Source organism: Parus major, chromosome 8, assembly GCF_001522545.3.
Source record: "Parus major isolate Abel chromosome 8, Parus_major1.1, whole genome shotgun sequence".
Classification (NCBI taxonomy): Eukaryota; Metazoa; Chordata; class Aves; order Passeriformes; family Paridae; genus Parus; species Parus major.
The window spans coordinates 22,303,428-22,320,615 of NC_031777.1; the positions used below are offsets into that span (position 1 = coordinate 22,303,428).

General features: G+C 45.4%; 1 protein-coding gene across 13 annotated transcripts in view; it reads left to right on the top strand.

The window, feature by feature from the left end:
• MAST2 (microtubule associated serine/threonine kinase 2) overlaps positions 1–16,234 on the top strand; it is a 167,328-nt gene extending 151,094 nt beyond the window's left edge. For 12 of the 13 annotated variants that reach the window (XM_019007671.2, XM_033516479.1, XM_015636245.2 and 9 more), the window contains 8 exons: positions 188–342; positions 1,387–1,691; positions 4,288–4,503; positions 6,253–6,479; positions 7,980–8,102; positions 8,822–8,958; positions 9,208–9,395; positions 10,104–16,234. In XM_019007671.2, the coding sequence (XP_018863216.2) occupies positions 188–342; positions 1,387–1,691; positions 4,288–4,503; positions 6,253–6,479; positions 7,980–8,102; positions 8,822–8,958; positions 9,208–9,395; positions 10,104–12,205 (3,453 nt within the window). In that variant the 3' untranslated portion in view covers positions 12,206–16,234. The remainder of the gene's footprint in view (positions 1–187; positions 343–1,386; positions 1,692–4,287; positions 4,504–6,252; positions 6,480–7,979; positions 8,103–8,821; positions 8,959–9,207; positions 9,396–10,103) is intronic. The other variant, XM_033516480.1, reaches the window with a different exon arrangement.
• Positions 16,235–17,188: the final 954 nt, after the last annotated feature.

Below are 17,188 nucleotides of genomic sequence, written 5' to 3' on the forward strand. Positions count from 1 at the left end.
TGGGCCTTTTTCCTTTCCTCCCGGGCACACCTTGAGCATGTCACACCTGCACTGAGTTTCTTGGTCAAAGAACATGACCAAGTTCACACTTTCAGGGGGAAATTTCAAGAGGAGATTTTCCCCCCTGCTCAGAAAAGGCCCCATGGGTTGGTTTTCCCTGCACAGAAGGATCTTTTGCTGCATGCAGGTGTACAGCAGCATGGAAAGGCTTTCCATCCATGAGGAGAGGAAGACTCCACCACCAACCAAGCGGAGCCTGAGTGAGGAGAAGGATGATCGTCTGGACAGCCTGGGGGGCTTGAAGAGCCGGGACCGCAGCTGGGTCATTGGGTCTCCTGAAATGTGAGTTCTGTGCAGCTGAGGCTTCTGTTTTCCCACAGCAGCTAAAAAAGACCAGCCAAAGCTTCCTATGACCAGTGTTAGGTGAGGAGAGCATCATATGTTGTATTTCCACAGGAGAAGCTTGGATTGAATAGCCAAAACTGTAGAAGCTATACGGTCCTTAAATGTATCTAGTTAAGTACTAACATCTTCTAAATCTGTGGCAAATACTTTTAATGAATTTAAAGGTATTCTAACCTTAAGGGCAGATTTCTTAGTTACGTCAGAGATGTACCCCTTGTCAGTTTTTTCCTTAAATTAATGCAAATTCTCATGTTGTCAGACTTTGACCTTTTGCTACAAAGCAGAGAAATCATTAGGAAAGTTCAAAGTTTCAAAAGTTCAGAATATGCCCAAAAGATCTTGTGCTCTAGTAAAAAGTGTCAGTAAAATATATGAATACCCAGAATTTGGATACCTGCCATGTTTCTGGCATTACTGAAAACTTACCTTATAAAAGGGATGTCTCTCATTTTGTGCAACCCCTGTAAAACTTTTACACTAATGTTTGGCATTAGAAAGAGCATAAAATAGCTCTGACCTATACAGAGCTATAAGGGAGTCTATACAACTCCCTTAAAAATGTTTTACAGATTGCACTCATAACTGAGGTGCACTTCATTTTACATTAGGCCTTCCCGGCTTCTAATGTTGAGCAACTTTGAAAGAAAAATTCAACTAATTCCAAAAGGAACATGGAGGATGATTTGCATTTTGCCATTGTGATTTTTTTTTTTTAAATGATATTTAATATAGTGTTCATTGTACTGTATTTTTCTTCGGGTTTATCCCTTCCTTTCCTAGAAGCTTAACAATTGGAACTCTAAACTCAGGTGATGCCCCAAGCCTTTTTTGTTTTAACTCCCACTGTTGTAGCTTGGCCACCAGACTTCACCTTAAATTGTCTTCAGACGTGCCTGAGTTGGGTCTGAGCCCTATTTTCACCCTTCCAAGTTGATCAGCCCCTGACTCACCTGGGGGGCCCTGTCTCGGTTCTGCCCCCAGCCTGCGCAAGCGCCTGTCCATGTCCGAGTCCTCGCACACGGAGAGCGACTCCAGCCCGCCGCTGACGGTGCGGCGCCGCTGCTCGGGGCTCCTGGACATGCCCCGCTTCGCCATCTCCGCCGAGGACGAGGGGGCCGCCCTCAAACGGCCCCAGTCCGAGGGGATGCTGCTGTCCACGGTGCAGGCGCGGGAGGGGCTGCCCGTGCCCATTCCAGAACAGCCTGTGGAGCACGAGCTGCAGCTGGAAGGGGATGCCGGAGCCACCACCCCCTCCACGGCCACCGGCAGCGCCTCAGCGCTGACAGGTACGTGCTTGGTGTCCTGGTCCCCAAGGAGGCCGTGTTATCTTGCAGAGATTAACTCTAAAACTGGCTCTGGGTGTCAGAGCACGTGACTGCCACGTGCTAAGTGGGTATTTTAGTGTAGTTTTGTGAATGTGCTTGGCTTTGAAATAATGCCAGTGGTTTCATCTCCTCAAAAATTGCATCTTAGATTTCAGTCCTGTCACTTCAAATTGATTTAGATCTTCTCAATGCTTGAGATTCATATGATCTATGCCTACTTATAACCACTGGGTGCCTGCCTGAGACAGCATTAATTAAAGTGTTAATCAGAACAGATCACTGCTGAGTTGGACCTGGAGAATGTGGGTGTCAGCCATACCAACAGATCCCTGCTTCTTGCGATTTTGCTCATCCCAAGACTTTGGAGAGACTTGAAATATGCTGGAGAAGTGGGGCTTGTGTCAGGGACATGCTACTTATTTTAACAGCCAAATGTGGCAAAATTCATCCAGTTGCAGCCTAAACATAGGAGAGTGGCTCTTAGAAGTCAGTGTTTGATTTCTCAGCAACTTTGACTGTCCTGGGGCTTTTCTCCAGCTCTGGGATGAGCTGAACCTAACTGCAGTGGTGCCCTGGACTGCTGCAGTGCAGGACTGAGCTCTGGATGCTGGAGTGTTCCCAGTTCCTGCCCCTTTCAGGACATTGGGAAGACAAGGGGGCAAAGCTGCATGTTCCTGGGAACAGAGGAGGCCAGAGCTGGGAACTGCTGGGAAGTAGTAAGGATGGGGGAAAAAGGGAAGTTTGGAACAATGGAAGAAAGAGGGGAAGTTGAAATGAAGGTTGGCAAAGGAAAATTTGAGAAAGAAGGCATAATTAGGGGAAGGAGTAGATTGTAGGGTTGAATAACAAGGACTAACTGGGTAAGAAAATAAGGAACAAGTTGCTGGTAGAAACTGGGAGCAAGCAGGCAAAGCAATTGTGATGCATTGAGAATGGAAAGAGGTACTGAGGAAGTAGTCAGAATGGCAGCAAGAATGGACAAGGTGGACAGCACTGGGCAGGTGTGATGGAGGACTGATAGCAGAAGGTGGAAATGCCTTAGAATAAATTTGCCTCCAGAGTAAAGCCAAAGATTCCCACATCTTATTATTCCTCTTCTGCAATTCAGTCTGTGAAATTCCTTCAAAATTGTCCCATTCTCTTCATTGTCCATGCTCCCTGAAGAGGCCTGGTGATGCTATTGTGTAAAGAGGAGGTGCAAGAGTAAAAGAAGGAAGCTGCCTCATACTTACTTGGCATAGGTGCCATAAGTGAAACCTTGGGTTCTCAGTTTCATGCTAAGAGCCTAGAAATGTGCTATTAAAAATGTCAAGAACACTTCCATTGCTAATTTGGGTATCTGCAATGTGAGATTGGCAAAAATGAAGTTCTCCTGGGCAGCCTGCTCCCCTGAGCTCAATACATTAGAGCAGTCTTTGATCTAGTGCATGGAATCCAGGGCTTCAGTGTCTCCAAGTCAGAGGCTTGAAAGCTGTTTAACTCCTGTCACTGTCTCTGAGTGCTTCTCTAATTTATATGGCACCTTTTCCCATGCAGCCTCCGAATCTGGGTTCCTCATTGTCTGGGAGCCTGATTTGAAACTCTGTGGCTCTTAAGTGTTGAACAAGCATCTGGTCCTGAGGTCTATGGGAATGGTGCATTGAATTTTTATTTTCATGATACTTCCTGCTTCACTTAGTATGCAGAGCAGTGCTGCCCACTTAAATAACGATGATCAATGTTTTGTTCTGTCCTCATTGTTCAAAATGTGGCCCTTAGGCTTTATTTATTGCATGCTGCTTAAAATTTGCTTTTGAAGACAGAATGATTAATTTCCCTTGTGGGCTTGCTGTGATGCTCACCACTTCCATTTCTAAGCACCTTGTAAATTCTAATTACTATATTTTCACAGTGCCCCTTCAAGGTATCACATGGGGGACAGAGGCATCAGCCTTGAGTACAGGACCCCCAGCATCTGCTGTTGTTATATGCCCGGTCTGATCTTCAAGATTACTTTGCATTTTATATATAATTATAGCAGGTTAAGTAATTCAAGACTAAATTGCAGTGGTGCACGGAAGGGGGCAAATTAAGGTTGTCTTTACAATCCACATTTTTACTTTCCTTGACTTGAGTACCTTAGTATTCTCTTAAAGTGCATTTTTTATGTGCAGCTCCAGTAGAATCCGGCTCTTCTTTTACGGGCAGTTTTGACTTAAAGATGGACAGTTCTTGCTGGTTGTAAAAATGCAGAACTTTCTATAAACCTGTTTTCATCTGTGAATGATCCCATTGAAATGGCGTGCAGAAGTGCACCACGACTTCAGGATTCATGGAACTGCCACTGCGCAATGTGATTTCATTAGCGAGCTTTTCCACAGAATAGAAGCTGCTAATTTTCTGTGTTCAGAATAACACCATTTCTGTAAATAAAAATTCAAGCCCTGGGGTTTCTTCTTAGGAAAATTTACTCTTGGACTTCATGTAAACATGACTTTGATTTAATGTATTTTGCCTGTAGGGGAATAGACTGTTAGGAATTCCCTGTGGTTCTAATCTGTTTTAATTTAAACTGTAGCTGGGAGCACTGCAGATTTCTCTGATCCACGAGCTCGCAGTAATAGCAATGAAGGCCCAGACTTTACCACTCCAAAAGCCATCAGCGATTTGGCAGTGCGGCGGGCACGACACAGGTTGCTCTCTGGGGAATCAGGGGAGAAACGTACCTCGAGACCTGTCAATAAAGTGATTAAATCAGCATCCGCTACTGCCTTGTCTCTCCTGATTCCCTCAGGTAAGAAATGCCTTGAGTGAGGCATTGTCAGAATCTGCAAGCACTAAACAAAAGGTCTGCAGACAGATCCGCCCCCCTCGCTCTCCTGGAATAATGCCTTGGCTGGCAGGAGGGGAGAGAACTTTTACAGTCGGTTTAATATTTCCTGCTCGCAGGTTGATGAGCACTGCTGTGCCACAGACACGAGCATTGTGCCTGTGGTCTGACTGCAGCTTCTGCAAATGGCAGCTGGGCCCTGTTCTTCCCCTGCTTTTGTTTAAATTGACTCCTAGCTGGTCTCTAGACAATGGTGCAGCAAGGGGATCTAGAGACACAGAATGATTTTAACCCTCAAGGTTTTTTGATGTCACATGTTAACTACAGTGCTGTTTGGGAATGGAATGTGTCTGGTGCATTTATGCACTGATGAGTTTCAGAAACTCCAGATAACAAGGTTGAGATTGAGATGAGAACTGAACAGTGTTTGTAACTCACTAAGTCAATGCTGAACTGCTCACCTTGTTGGCCCAGCTCTGTCTACAAGCAAAACCAGACCTTTACAATTCCCAGTGACAGGTGATAACTCCTAGAGAGCAGCTCAGCCATACTGAGCTGTGACAGACTGGTTCACTAGAAGGACTTTCTCCCCACAGGGCTTTTGTCCCTTTCCAGGGGATAAGACCATGCTGTATTTCCAGGGCTGTACCTATTCCTGCCTGGATGGGAGCAGGGAATGCAGCTGGGCCATGAGCAATGCCCACCTGTTCCTCCCAGCAGTGAGCTGGAGGCAGGAATGCACATGCTCTTGGCAGCCTCATGGTGATGCACATCACATTTCTTGTGCTTTGGGTGTCAGTTGATTTTTGAACTACTGACTCCCTCATGAAAACCTCTAAAATGTGTATTTAATCACCCAGCAAAGGTTTCTCCAGAGCTGCTCTCATATACAAGGTAAATACGTGCTGGGCGATTGGGCAGGTGTTTCTTAATGGATTAGAGATTACCTTCTACAGCTGCATTTAGTATTCCTGCTCTTGGGTTTATTTTACTGATGTTGACCAGCTTCATTTTAAAATGAGAGTTCTGTATTTGTTTTGTACTTTAAAAAGTGGTTGTTGTTCCACCAGAAAGCAGTCAGGTAGTTTATCTGACAGCCCATCCCATGGCTGTTCATTTGGGAAACCCACTCAAAAGTACACCTGTGATGTTGCTTTGCAGCAGCAAAGTCCCTGCAGTAGGTATTATTTTAGGGTTAAATATTTTTTCCCCTGTGAATTTAAAACACTAACAAAACGGCCTAGATGTAGTTGTCTGATCACCTACTCATTCCTTTTGTGTTAATACTAACTGTTTTGGATTTATCTCAGCACCAAAGTGTAACTTGCACCGAGATCTAGAGGCATCTGATCTTTTGGAGGAGGATAATGCATAATAACCTGGAAGTGGGGTGTTGCAGGATTGTGCCTAGAGTAAATGCTCATGATGGGTTGTTAATCCTGGAAAGAGAAGTAGAAAACACTGTGACCCAACCATAATTCTGTATGAGCAGTGCAATAAATGTACACCTCCAAATGAGCCTTTTTGGAAACCCTGCTATTTGTATTACAAAGCATGAATTAGTTGAAGCTGCAGACAGACCCAGCTGTGGTGAAGGCCACCACTTTAAGACCATTGGAAGATACGGTTTCATAGCTGTTCTCTAACAAGAATTTTCTCTCTTTCGGAGGCCTGTTTTCCTAATTTTTGCCCACCTTTGTGTCATCACTGTAGATCACCACACGTGTTCTCCATTGGCCAGTCCAATGTCACCTCATTCTCTCTCCTCCAACCCATCTTCGAGGGACTCCTCACCCAGCCGTGACTTTTCTCCTGCTATCGCAAACCTGAAACCACCAATCATCATCCATCGGGCTGGAAAGAAATACGGTTTCACTCTGCGCGCCATTCGCGTCTATATGGGTGACAGTGATATCTACACTGTGCATCACATGGTCTGGGTAGGTCTCTGCTTTTCTCAAAAGAGGACCCTGGGGGCCACAAATGCATCTAGCCAGGGCTGTGGGGTTTAGCTTTGGAAATTGTGTTTTGCCACCTTGTTTCCTCTCTCCTTAATCGCACCCAAAGTTACCTTTTTGGGGTGGGGGGAGCCCTTTGTAACTAACTAACTAACTAAATTGATAAATAACAGCACTTTGGGTTTCCCGGTAGTTTTCAAGCCCATCACAGAACCACAGCAACCTTTCTTTCCTCCTTTTTACCCTGGTTACATGAATCCACCTTCTTTCACCTGCAGCACATCCTTTAAAGCATGTTTCTGTGTACATACCCTCTTTCTCCTTATTGGGGTTGTTGCATGAGGGCCCATTATAGCTAATTTATTCAGACTTGTGTTAGTGATTATAACCTGCTTCTGATCAGTTCAGTCTGCTGGGGTTTTCCAAGCAGTCGCTTGGAATTGATTACAAGCCTTAAAGCATCACTGCTGCTATGCTGATTGCCATGGGATTTAGCTTTTGGCTTAGTTGTTGTGAGCTGTGCTAAAAGGTCTGGTTTCCATGTCTGTATTGCTTCCTTCCCACTACTGCTGGTACTTGATCTCTGTGTTCCTTTTGTGTTAGTGTAGATGACTTCTAGGAATGATCCATTCCCTGAAGCAGTGTTTTTAGGATTGTGTAGATAGGGAGAATGCAGTCAGGGTAAAGGTGGTTAATTCTTTTCCTTGCACTTCTGTGTTCATTGGATAATACAGATTTCACACACTTGGGTCCTTATTTAATACTCATTCTGAGAGAAATAATCTGAAACTGAGTTTTTGCCTTGCCTCTCTCTTGCTTTTCTTGAACAATGCTGAGTTTACCAGGATACTTGTTTGGAATCTTTCCTAGCTAGTGGGAAAGATGTGCATTCCCCTGCACATCTGTCCCCTCATGGTGAAGGAGGCTTACATTCCTGACCAGGGACAAGGGAAAGGCAGCGTATTCACAGGGGAAAAGTCTGGTGCTGGATAGGTTAATAAAGGATGGAAAGTGGAAAAAGAAGCTCTGTTTGAGATGAGATGCAATATAGGCACCTGAAACACATGGCAGAGTCTTCCTTAAAAGTCTGTTGGCCACCTTGTGTTCCAGCATGTACATAGAAGGATGCTGGATCTGGGATGGCAAAGAAATTGAAAAAGACTGAATGTTTGTCTGGAAATCAAGAGCATCTGGGTAACATTCCTGAGTGCTGTAAAAATTTTGGAAGTGTGTTAAGCCTTTTGCTTTGGGATGACCTGGTCTTTTGATCAGCTTCACCATCCTGGCTGCCTTGGATGCCCGGGATGCTGGGGAGGAGTGGAAGAGCGCAGGGTTTGTGCTTGGCTGTGCCAGGGGTGGTTTCTTTCAGCAGCAGCTGATGTTGGCTGTGGCAGGAAGTGACACGGATGGGCTTTGAGTCCCATCTGGCCAGAGCTCTTGCACACTGCCCTTCTCAAAGCAGTCACCCCTTGTTGTTGGCAGCACGTGGAGGAAGGGGGTCCGGCAAACGAAGCAGGTCTGCGGGAAGGGGATCTGATCACCCACGTCAACGGGGAGCCGGTCCACGGGCTGGTGCACACCGAAGTGGTGGAGCTGATTCTGAAGGTAGGGGTGCTGTGCTGTTACATTTTGGAAAACATGAGCATAAAATGTTGGCATTGTCTGAAATACAAGTGTGCACACAGAACCTGGTGGTACTTCAGAGCAGCTTTGTGCTGGTTGGTGTTGAAGTTTTCCAGTTAAATGGATGATTGTGTTTGATACCTCTCTGAGCAGAATACATTTACAGGAAAAAAAACCCTAAAGTTCTGGACTGTTCCAAGAGACAGAAGTCTTTGGGATTGCAAAAAGAGGAGCAGTCAGGATTATTATTTTTTTAACATGAGTTAGACAAGCCATGCTCTGTGTTGCAGATTCGTCATGATAGATGCCTGATATTCTCACATCTGCCATCAGTCAGAGCACTGGGAATAGGATTGGTGACAGAATATCACTTTGTTCAAGTTTCCAAGTATTACAAGTATTAAATTGAGTCATTTGGGATCTCAATGGGAGAGGTCAGATGCTGTGTTCTGCCTGCTCTGGGAAGCTTTACCTACCATCTGGGGTCTGAGCTAATCATTTGTGAAAGCCTGACTAACGAGGGCTCTCTCTCGGCAATTCCTTAATAAATGATAGGTGGAAATGCTGAGGGGAAAAATGGAGTTTGACAAAGGATTACAAAATGGCAGGCAGCAATAAACTAGCAGCCTACCTGTTTTGCCTGCAGATGTGCTTCAAATAACCATGTTGTAAGCAATGTTTCTTTGTTTTGTGTCTGACAGAGTGGAAATAAAGTGTCCATCTCCACCACACCATTTGAGAACACATCCATCAAAGTTGGTCCAGCTCGAAAAGCCAGCTACAAATCCAAGATGGCTCGTAGGAACAAGAAGAGTAAAACAAAGGATGGTCAGGAAAGGTTTGTTTTGATGTTTCTCTGTTAAAATGAAAGGGTAACCAAGATAAAGTAAGAGATCTTCAGAGAGATTTTCTCAAATCCATTTGCAGATAATGTATATCAGCAGATTTTTCCTTTAGTTCTTCTTTTCTTGGTTTTGGTTTTTTTTTTTTGGTCTCTTTTACTGTGACACAAAATTGACTGAAATCTGCTTGTAAAGCTAAATAAATAATTTGGGCTTGTAAACACCTTTTGCATGCTCTTCCCCAGTAAGAAGAAGAGTTCTCTGTTGAGGAAGATCACTAAACAAGCATCGCTGCTTCACACCAGCCGGAGTTTATCATCCCTGAACCGGTCTCTGTCATCTGGAGAAAGTGTGCCTGGCTCTCCAACTCACAACCTGTCTCCTCGCTCACCAACCCAGAGCTACAGATCCACTCCAGAGTCAGTACACTCAGGTAAAAAGAAAAAAAAAAAAAAAAAAAAAAAAAAAAAAAAAAAAAAAAAAAACTAAGCAAAAAAGTCCAGTCAAACAAGAAAAGAAAATATTGGAGGAGACTTTTGCTGATTGATTAATTTTGGAAATAAAATGCACAGCTGCAGGTAGTAGGTCTCTTTGTGAAGCAAATGACAGTGGTGATGTCGATTACCTTAAGGATGGATGTGTTCTTGTTCATTGATTCATTTAAAGATGAAAATCCATACATCCTTTTGAGAATGTACTACAGCATCCTTCCACTTTGATGAAAATGTGTGTTGTAAGTTGCAATCTTTTCATAGCAGTTTGACACATTTTCTATGTTCAGAGAAAAGAAATCAAAACAGTGTGGCAAAGTCATATTTGAAAATTGAATCAGCTGCTGGAATAAAGAGATTTGCATCCAGAGAATAGCAATGAAACACGTGGTTTGTCTGATCAAAGGGTTTTTTTTTTCCAGAAAAGTGTTCTCATAGCTGAGTGTTTCTTACTGTGCACTGGTGTTGGGTGCTAATGATGTGAATTTCCATCAGAAGCCTGGCAATGTTGCCTTCAATATTACTGCTGTGCTTTGGAGTAACATGGCATTGTGTCTTGACTTATTTTCAATAGCTTGTTTTAATGGCCAAGTATGTATTAATCTTATTGGTATTTTTTTTCTTTTTTTTTTTTTTCCCCTCCTTTTAAGTTGGTGGCAATTCTTCCCAGAGCAGCTCTCCCAGTTCCAGTGTTCCCAATTCTCCAGCCAGCTCTGGACACATCAGACCCAGCTCTCTGCATGGCCTGGCACCAAAGCTCCAGAGGCAGTACAGATCTCCAAGGCGTAAATCCGCAGGAAACATCCCTCTGTCCCCCCTGGCTCACACTCCATCACCAACCCCACAGTCCACGTCACCACAGCGCTCCCCATCTCCTTTGCCAGGACACTCAATTGGCAGCTCCAGTATTATCCAGTCTTTCCCAGTGAAACTACACTCCTCTCCACCACTGGTGAGACAAATTTCTCGCCCCAAAAGTGCCGAGCCCCCTCGGTCTCCTTTGCTGAAGAGAGTGCAGTCAGCCGAGAAGCTGGCTGCCTCTCTGTCCTCCTCTGAGAAGAAGCTGGGTTCCTCACGGAAGCATAGCTTGGATATCTCTCACTCTGAGTTCAAGAAGGAGATGCTGCAGCGGGATCCCAGCCTCCAGAGCTTGCAGGAATCTGCCAACGAAACGACAGGCGGCAAACTTGGGCTGGCGGAAAAAGGGATGCTGCAGAAGCCGGGCTCACGGAAGCTGGGTGCCATTCGGCAGGACAGGGTGGAGAGGAGGGAGTCTCTGCAAAAGCAGGAGGCCATCAGGGAAGTAGATTCTTCTGAAGATGAAACAGATGATGGTTCAGAAGATAGTCAGGATGGGAGAAGGCTGGACAAGCCCCGTGGCAGTGGAGACCGAGGCTCAGATTCTTTTAATGAGGATAATAAGTTTTCATCTAAATTGGAAAGCAAGGATAGTATTGAAGATGATGCCTTTCTACCTGAAGATCCAAAAGGTACAGAAGATTTGCAGAAGGGAAATACTCAACAAGCAAAGCCTGTTTCAGAGCTGCTGCAAATCAGTGTGCACCCCTCCCCACCAGAGCTCCCCTCAAGAACTTCTCCAGAAAAACTAGCTAATTCAGAAAAGCCATTCCTAAAATCAGAAACGACTGCAAAGGAGCCTAAATTGCCAGAAAACAAAACTTTGGAATGTTTTGGTTCAAAAGACAGGTCTTCTGAAGCAATCAAAGATCTCGGGAGAACTCCAGGTACTCAAAAACCAGTAGATGGCACAGAACATACGCAGTGCCCATCAATCAAACTCCTGGAACTTGAAGAAGGTGATTCCTCTGGGACCTCCTGTGGTAAACTTGACTTGAAAGAGCCTGTGCTAACAGAAAGCAGTCAGAAAAAACAGGATTCCAAACCTCTGCTGGCACATTCCTCATGGTGCACAGCAAACACGAGCACTCCTGTCACGGTGAGCCCCCCAGACCGCGGTGAGAAGGGTCGCAAGGAGACGCCTCAGCCTGTGGAACAGCACAGCTCCTCATTTCTGTCTCCTGGGAGCACCAGTGAAACATCCCAAAGAAGTCCTAGCCCCGACAAGCAGCAGCCCAGCTCATCCCAGGCAGAAGGTGCTTTAACCTCCAGCAAAACGAGCCCAGCAGGACCCGTGTCCTCCCCACTCCTCGTCCCCGGTGCCATCGAGCGCGTGCTCTCCGTGTCCCAGTTAATGCCCCTGGCCCAGAGTGTGCTGGGCCCTTTGAAGCTCACTATGTCTGGGTCTGGGGAGGTGGAAACGAGAAAGGATTTGGGTACCTCCTGTAAAGAGGAGAGAGATTTGAAACAAAAAAGGCAGGACATTTCACAAGTAGGAGAGTGTCAAGAGAAAGCCAAACCCTCTAGCACAGACGGTCTGACCACGAGGAGTGGGTCCTGTGCAGAGTCCTTGCACCCAGCAAAGCCCTGGGAGGCACCATGTCCCGTGGGGGCCAAAAAGGAGGCAACGTGTCCTGTGCTGGTCAAAAAGGAGGAACCTTTTTGCAGTGCTAAAGCCTCTGAGGCGTTGGCAGGTGGCTGCAAAATCACTCCATCAAAAGAGCTGTCTCATGCTCTTGGACAAGCAGCTCTGAGAGCCTCTCCTCTGCCAGATGGCAGCACAAGGCCCTGTAAAGAAGGGACTCTGGCACAAGCAAAAAGCAAAGAGGTTGGAAATCAGTTAAAAATACAAGACTTTCCCCTGTCACATGATGATGCTGTGAAGAAAACATAGCAGCATCGCTGGTACTCATGGACTGGAGCATTCTACATTCAAAATAGAGACTGCATGTTTGAATTTTGTAATATACACTAATATAAAATAGAACTTGTGTACATCTATTTTTGGGAGGGTTTTTTTCATACTGTTTTTTGTGTTTTTTCATCCTTGCTATTCTATTTTTGTACACAGTAGTGCTTGCTGTTTGAGGTCTCTTTAGAACAGGGTATCTTTAAAGCAGGGCTTAAGAAACACTTTGGTTTGTTTTTTTTTTTTTTTCCCTTCCACACCTTTTATTTTGCCTGAGTTTAGGGCCTGATGTGCTCTTCCCTCTAATTCGGCATTTATTTGAGATCCCAAAAATTCTGTGTGCAAAAAAGGCAGCTTGTTTTTAAATTTCTGCTTTTCTGCAGTCTCTTTGAAATTCCATTGAAATTCACAAATGTCAAGTTTTTGCTCCAGTTTTACAATCTGATGTCTCTTGACAAGAATAAGAACCTGCCCTCTTGTCTGCAAGTTATTCTGAAACGACAGACCCTCTTTGGTGCAAGTAAAACCTCTTTGTCACCATGTGTCTTCACAGTCCTGTGTCCTTGGAGGATGTAGAGACAAAGGACTTGGCTGGAGAGACTGGAAAGACAGAGATCCCTGTCTGCTCTTTATAATAAGGAAGAGTATTTTTCAATGGAATTATCAGAAAGAGAACTCTCCAATCCATAAGCTGGCTTTTTTGGGGATTGTTTTTACTTATCTGTATGGGACACATGGCAACATTTCCCTCTGTTTTTAAAATTTTAGTGATGTTTTATTTTCCTTTCTCTGGCTTCAATTCATAACTTGCCCTGCCTCAGAGTAAGTGACCCCAGGAAAGGGGTGCCTGTAGGTTGGTTTTAAAGTAGAAAAAATTGTAGTTGCGTATTCTCCGGTGTGTCTGGCAAAATTATCTCAATGAAGAACGACCTTTGGAGACTTTTCCTTCTCTTGGTGAGTCTAAATAGGTAGGGATTTTAAGGTGTCCCTTAACATTTCTGAATTGGGGCTTGGGAAACTTGCTGAGTTTTCTGAATTAGCCCATTTTAAAAACAAACCTATGAAGAGTTCAGACTCCTTGAGTTCTGTGGTCAGGCTGCAAACAGACTTCAAAACACATGTGATATTTTCAGATTTCAGCTTTGATAGTTAAATCATTTCAACTGCTGAAGTCACTTTGCATTAAAAACTTACTCTTTGCTCCTAGGTTTAGACATCGCTTTGCTTTAAGTGTGACTGGCTCTGGGTGCCAGTGCTCCTTGCTGAGCATTAGACCAATAATAATGCACCAATAAATGTGTCGAGTGGTGATACCTGTAGCACTGTAAGCCATTTCTTCATCCAATTAAAGGTTCCTCTCAATGAACACTCCCATCATTTGTCCCAGATTGTGCTCAGCTTGTATCCTCGTCTTGTCTGAGTGGATCTCCCTGCGGATCACCCTCACTGGCTTACTCTGTTACACGCAGAATGGCTGTGCAACAGTATTCCAGGCTAAAACCCATCTCTGTTGGTCTGATTTCCTTACACTGCTGCTTCCTTCACTGTCTTGGCTTTCTCTGAACTTGAAGTTTTGATTTGCTTGCCCGACATGCAGATATGTTTATTATATAGGAATATATTTTCTCCATCTCTTTCAATCTGATTTCAGTACAACCCACAACTTGCAAAAATCTCTGGAATTTCACCCTGTTTCTTTCTGTGTAGCAGTTGCTTCCCCTCATTATACACTTGATTTTGGCTGCTTGGGTTTCATTTCTGGACCAAGTTTTGGTTTGGTTTGAGCTTTTTTTTCTTTTTTTTTGAGCTTTTTTTTTTTTTTAACGTGTTTAAATGAGTGTTTACTCCATGTATCAGTGTGAACATGTATGGTGTTGCTACTACACTAACCAAAGCCTCAGTGCTCCCAGGTTACACCTTAATAAACCTAGCTGTGGTGGTATTGAGAGCAGAGCCTGCTGTGCTGTCTCTCCGCTCTTTTTCCTGGAATTCATAGGCTGCTCTTATGCACTTGGTTTGCAATTACAAACCACGGTATTTCCACTGCCTTGTCCGGGTCCTGGGTGTCTCAGCCTCTCCCAAGTGCTCTTGGTGGTGAGTGTCATTCAGTGCTGATTTAGAGCAATGGCAAGTAAGGAACAGGCTTGGCAGGATCTGGTACTTATCTGGCTGGTTTTCTCCCTGATGGGTTGATCTACTAAAAAAATTGTTGAGAAACAGCACAGGATATTATGGCATGGACAGGAATAGTGAAAAATGGATTTGGCATCCTGAGTCTGTGGTAATTACTAAGACAAGCCTCCTTGACAAGCTGATCTCCTGAGAGCAGCTGACCTTGGCGGGATGGAAGTGTCTGTGTAAATGAAGGAGTTGTGTGAGGACGTGGTCCAAGCTGGCTGTTCCCTGGGTGGCAGGTCCCCCTTTTCCTTCTGTGTTTAAAAAACCTGAGGATAGAACGGACTGCTGCTCCTGGGAGGTGAGCACGGGGTGTGAGCCAGGCTGGGTAACCTGGTTCATCCCCCCTGGCAGGGCTGGGACCCTGTGCTGGTACCAGCTGTAAGCTGCTGACTCCCTGCCTTTGCAGCCGCTGCTTCCCATGCTGAATTGCAGAATTATCCTTTCCTAGGCACAAAAGGAGGAGTGAAAACCCTTGCTATGTCACAGCTTTTGCTGCTTTTGCCTGTGTTGGCCAAAGAAAAGGTGAGGTATGTGTTTCGTTGCCTCTTTTGTAGCTACGGTACAGAGAGTGGTCAGTGCAATTAAAAATCCCTGGTTTTTTGGAAGCCGAAGCCAAACAGCATTGCCAGGAAAGCATTCTAGTGAAGCCCTATATTCCCTGCTCTTGGTCAGTCCTGCAGTTTCCCTTGGTGTGCCAGGTGCCCCATCACCCCTGTTTCCACCTTCTGTCAAATTTACACGGCGCACTTTAGCAGAAGGTTTGGGCGAAAAGACTTTTCCTCTTAAGTTTTGATAATAAGCCAGGTAGATACACCAAGACTTATTCCTTGCTCTGCTACAAATTCCTTAAACACCTTCTCAAATAAAAGCTTGCAAAACGTGTTGGGAAGGAACAGGATGTTGGAAAAGCTGTGTCTGAGGGGCAAGAGCGTACTGCCGGTGCCGCCTGGGAGCCGCGGTGCCCCAGGGAAGCCGTGGCCAGCGCGGCCCTTGGTGTCCGTGGTAATGCCCAGGCAGGCAGGCAGAAGGTGGAAGTCACGAGCGTGAGGTGTGTTTTGGTGAATGAGCCGTGCATGTCACCATCCAAATATGCTGCTTTCCTGCTTTGTTCCCCTCTTCCCTTCTGTCAGCTTGGATGTGTCTCCTGCTCCTCATCCGTCTTGGGATGGCAGCGGCTGTGCTGGTTCTGCCTCCGCAGCTCCTCTCTGCTCCCGCATCCAGCTGGCGCATCCCTGCCCCCTGCCTCAGTGTTATTTTTCCCTTTGTCTCTTACTGTTGCAAACTAAGAGAAATGGATGATATTTATTGTAAATATTAGACTTTAGTGTTGTACTGGCCACTCCTGGGTCTGAATGTTGGAGGCCTTTGGCTGCTGCTGTACTAAAGAGCGCTTGTGGGGGAAGGGGTAGGAGTGACCAGTGGGTTTGTTTGCCACACTTGCATTAAGGTGTGATTTGGAGTATTTTATTTTTTTTTCTTTTCTTTTTTTGTTTTTCTTTTCTTCCGAAGAGGGGAGGATAAAGTCTTTCTCTGGTTTTCTCTTACTGGATGTGAAGGATAATTCTGTACTTCTAGTAGAAGATTTGACAGAAGTGTGTGTTTACGTTGTGTTCGATTACCATATCCAGGTGGCTGTGAGAGCACCTCCTGCGCTGGGCTCTGCCAAGCCGTGTCACTCAGCACTTAGCTAGATAAGAGAAAGTGTGGAATTTCTGTGTTTTTAGAAACTTGAACAATTGCCACATAATAGCGGTGCAATAATTTTTATTCATGTTGTACCTGCATGTCGATGTTCAAATCCTCCTCCAAAATAAATAATTTTTTTTTTTACATAAATCCAAACTTGTGTTTGTCTCTTGGTTGGTGTCCCCTCAGTTTCCCATAGGCTGTGCTCCCAACCTGCCTGCTCAACCAGCTGCTTGATGGGGCAGAAAATGGATGGGTCTGTGGACCCACTCCACTCTGTGGAGTGTCTGAGTATAGGAGTAACTCTGCCAGGCTGTTTGGGATTTTCTGCTCCGCAGGCCAGGTGTGTGGCTAAGCCAAAGCTTTCCACTCCGAAAGCCAAGCCCAGAATTTACCATCCTCCACCAGGTCTGTAGGTTATAGTGTTTTGTGTCTCTGCCAATGCAGGGTCCTGATGGTAAAAAGATGTAAGGGGTAAAAGGGGTAAAAACCCCTTTTTTCAGATGTGAAACTTGGCCAAGCAAGATGAGGATGTGACTGGCCACAACCACACACTAAACCTGATGGGTTCAGGAATTGGATGCACAACAAAATCCCAAGGGCAGGGACTTGGCATTGACTTGGATTGGCCATGGAGCAAGAGCCAGCAGGTGCTACATGGCCACTTTGTCACCCACTTATTTAGGCAGCCTTGATGCTGCACCACCCAAAACCTTTCCAGAAACAGATCTTCGCTTCTAACATTTGCAGGTGTGTGCCCTCCACGTGGAAAAGCCTTCAAAGACTATTCCTGTCCTTGGAAATGGAGCTGGGGAGACGCTCATGTCTGGGGGGATTGGACTAATCCTCACTGGCTGCTGCCAAGGATGCTCAGAACACCCCGTGTCTCCGTGCTCTGGAGGAGCGAGGGAGCAGGGATTGGGGCCGAAGCTCGGCAGTCCGCAGGAGATTTGCTGTGCCGCTGATGTGGGCTCACGAAACAGAAATGCTCCTGCCCACACCAGCGGTGCCTCTCCTGCAATAATAACCCACCTGTCTGTCATGGCAAAGGCTCCCTGCTCCTGGTGTGCTGGCCCTGCCCCACAGCCCAAATCCAGAGCATCA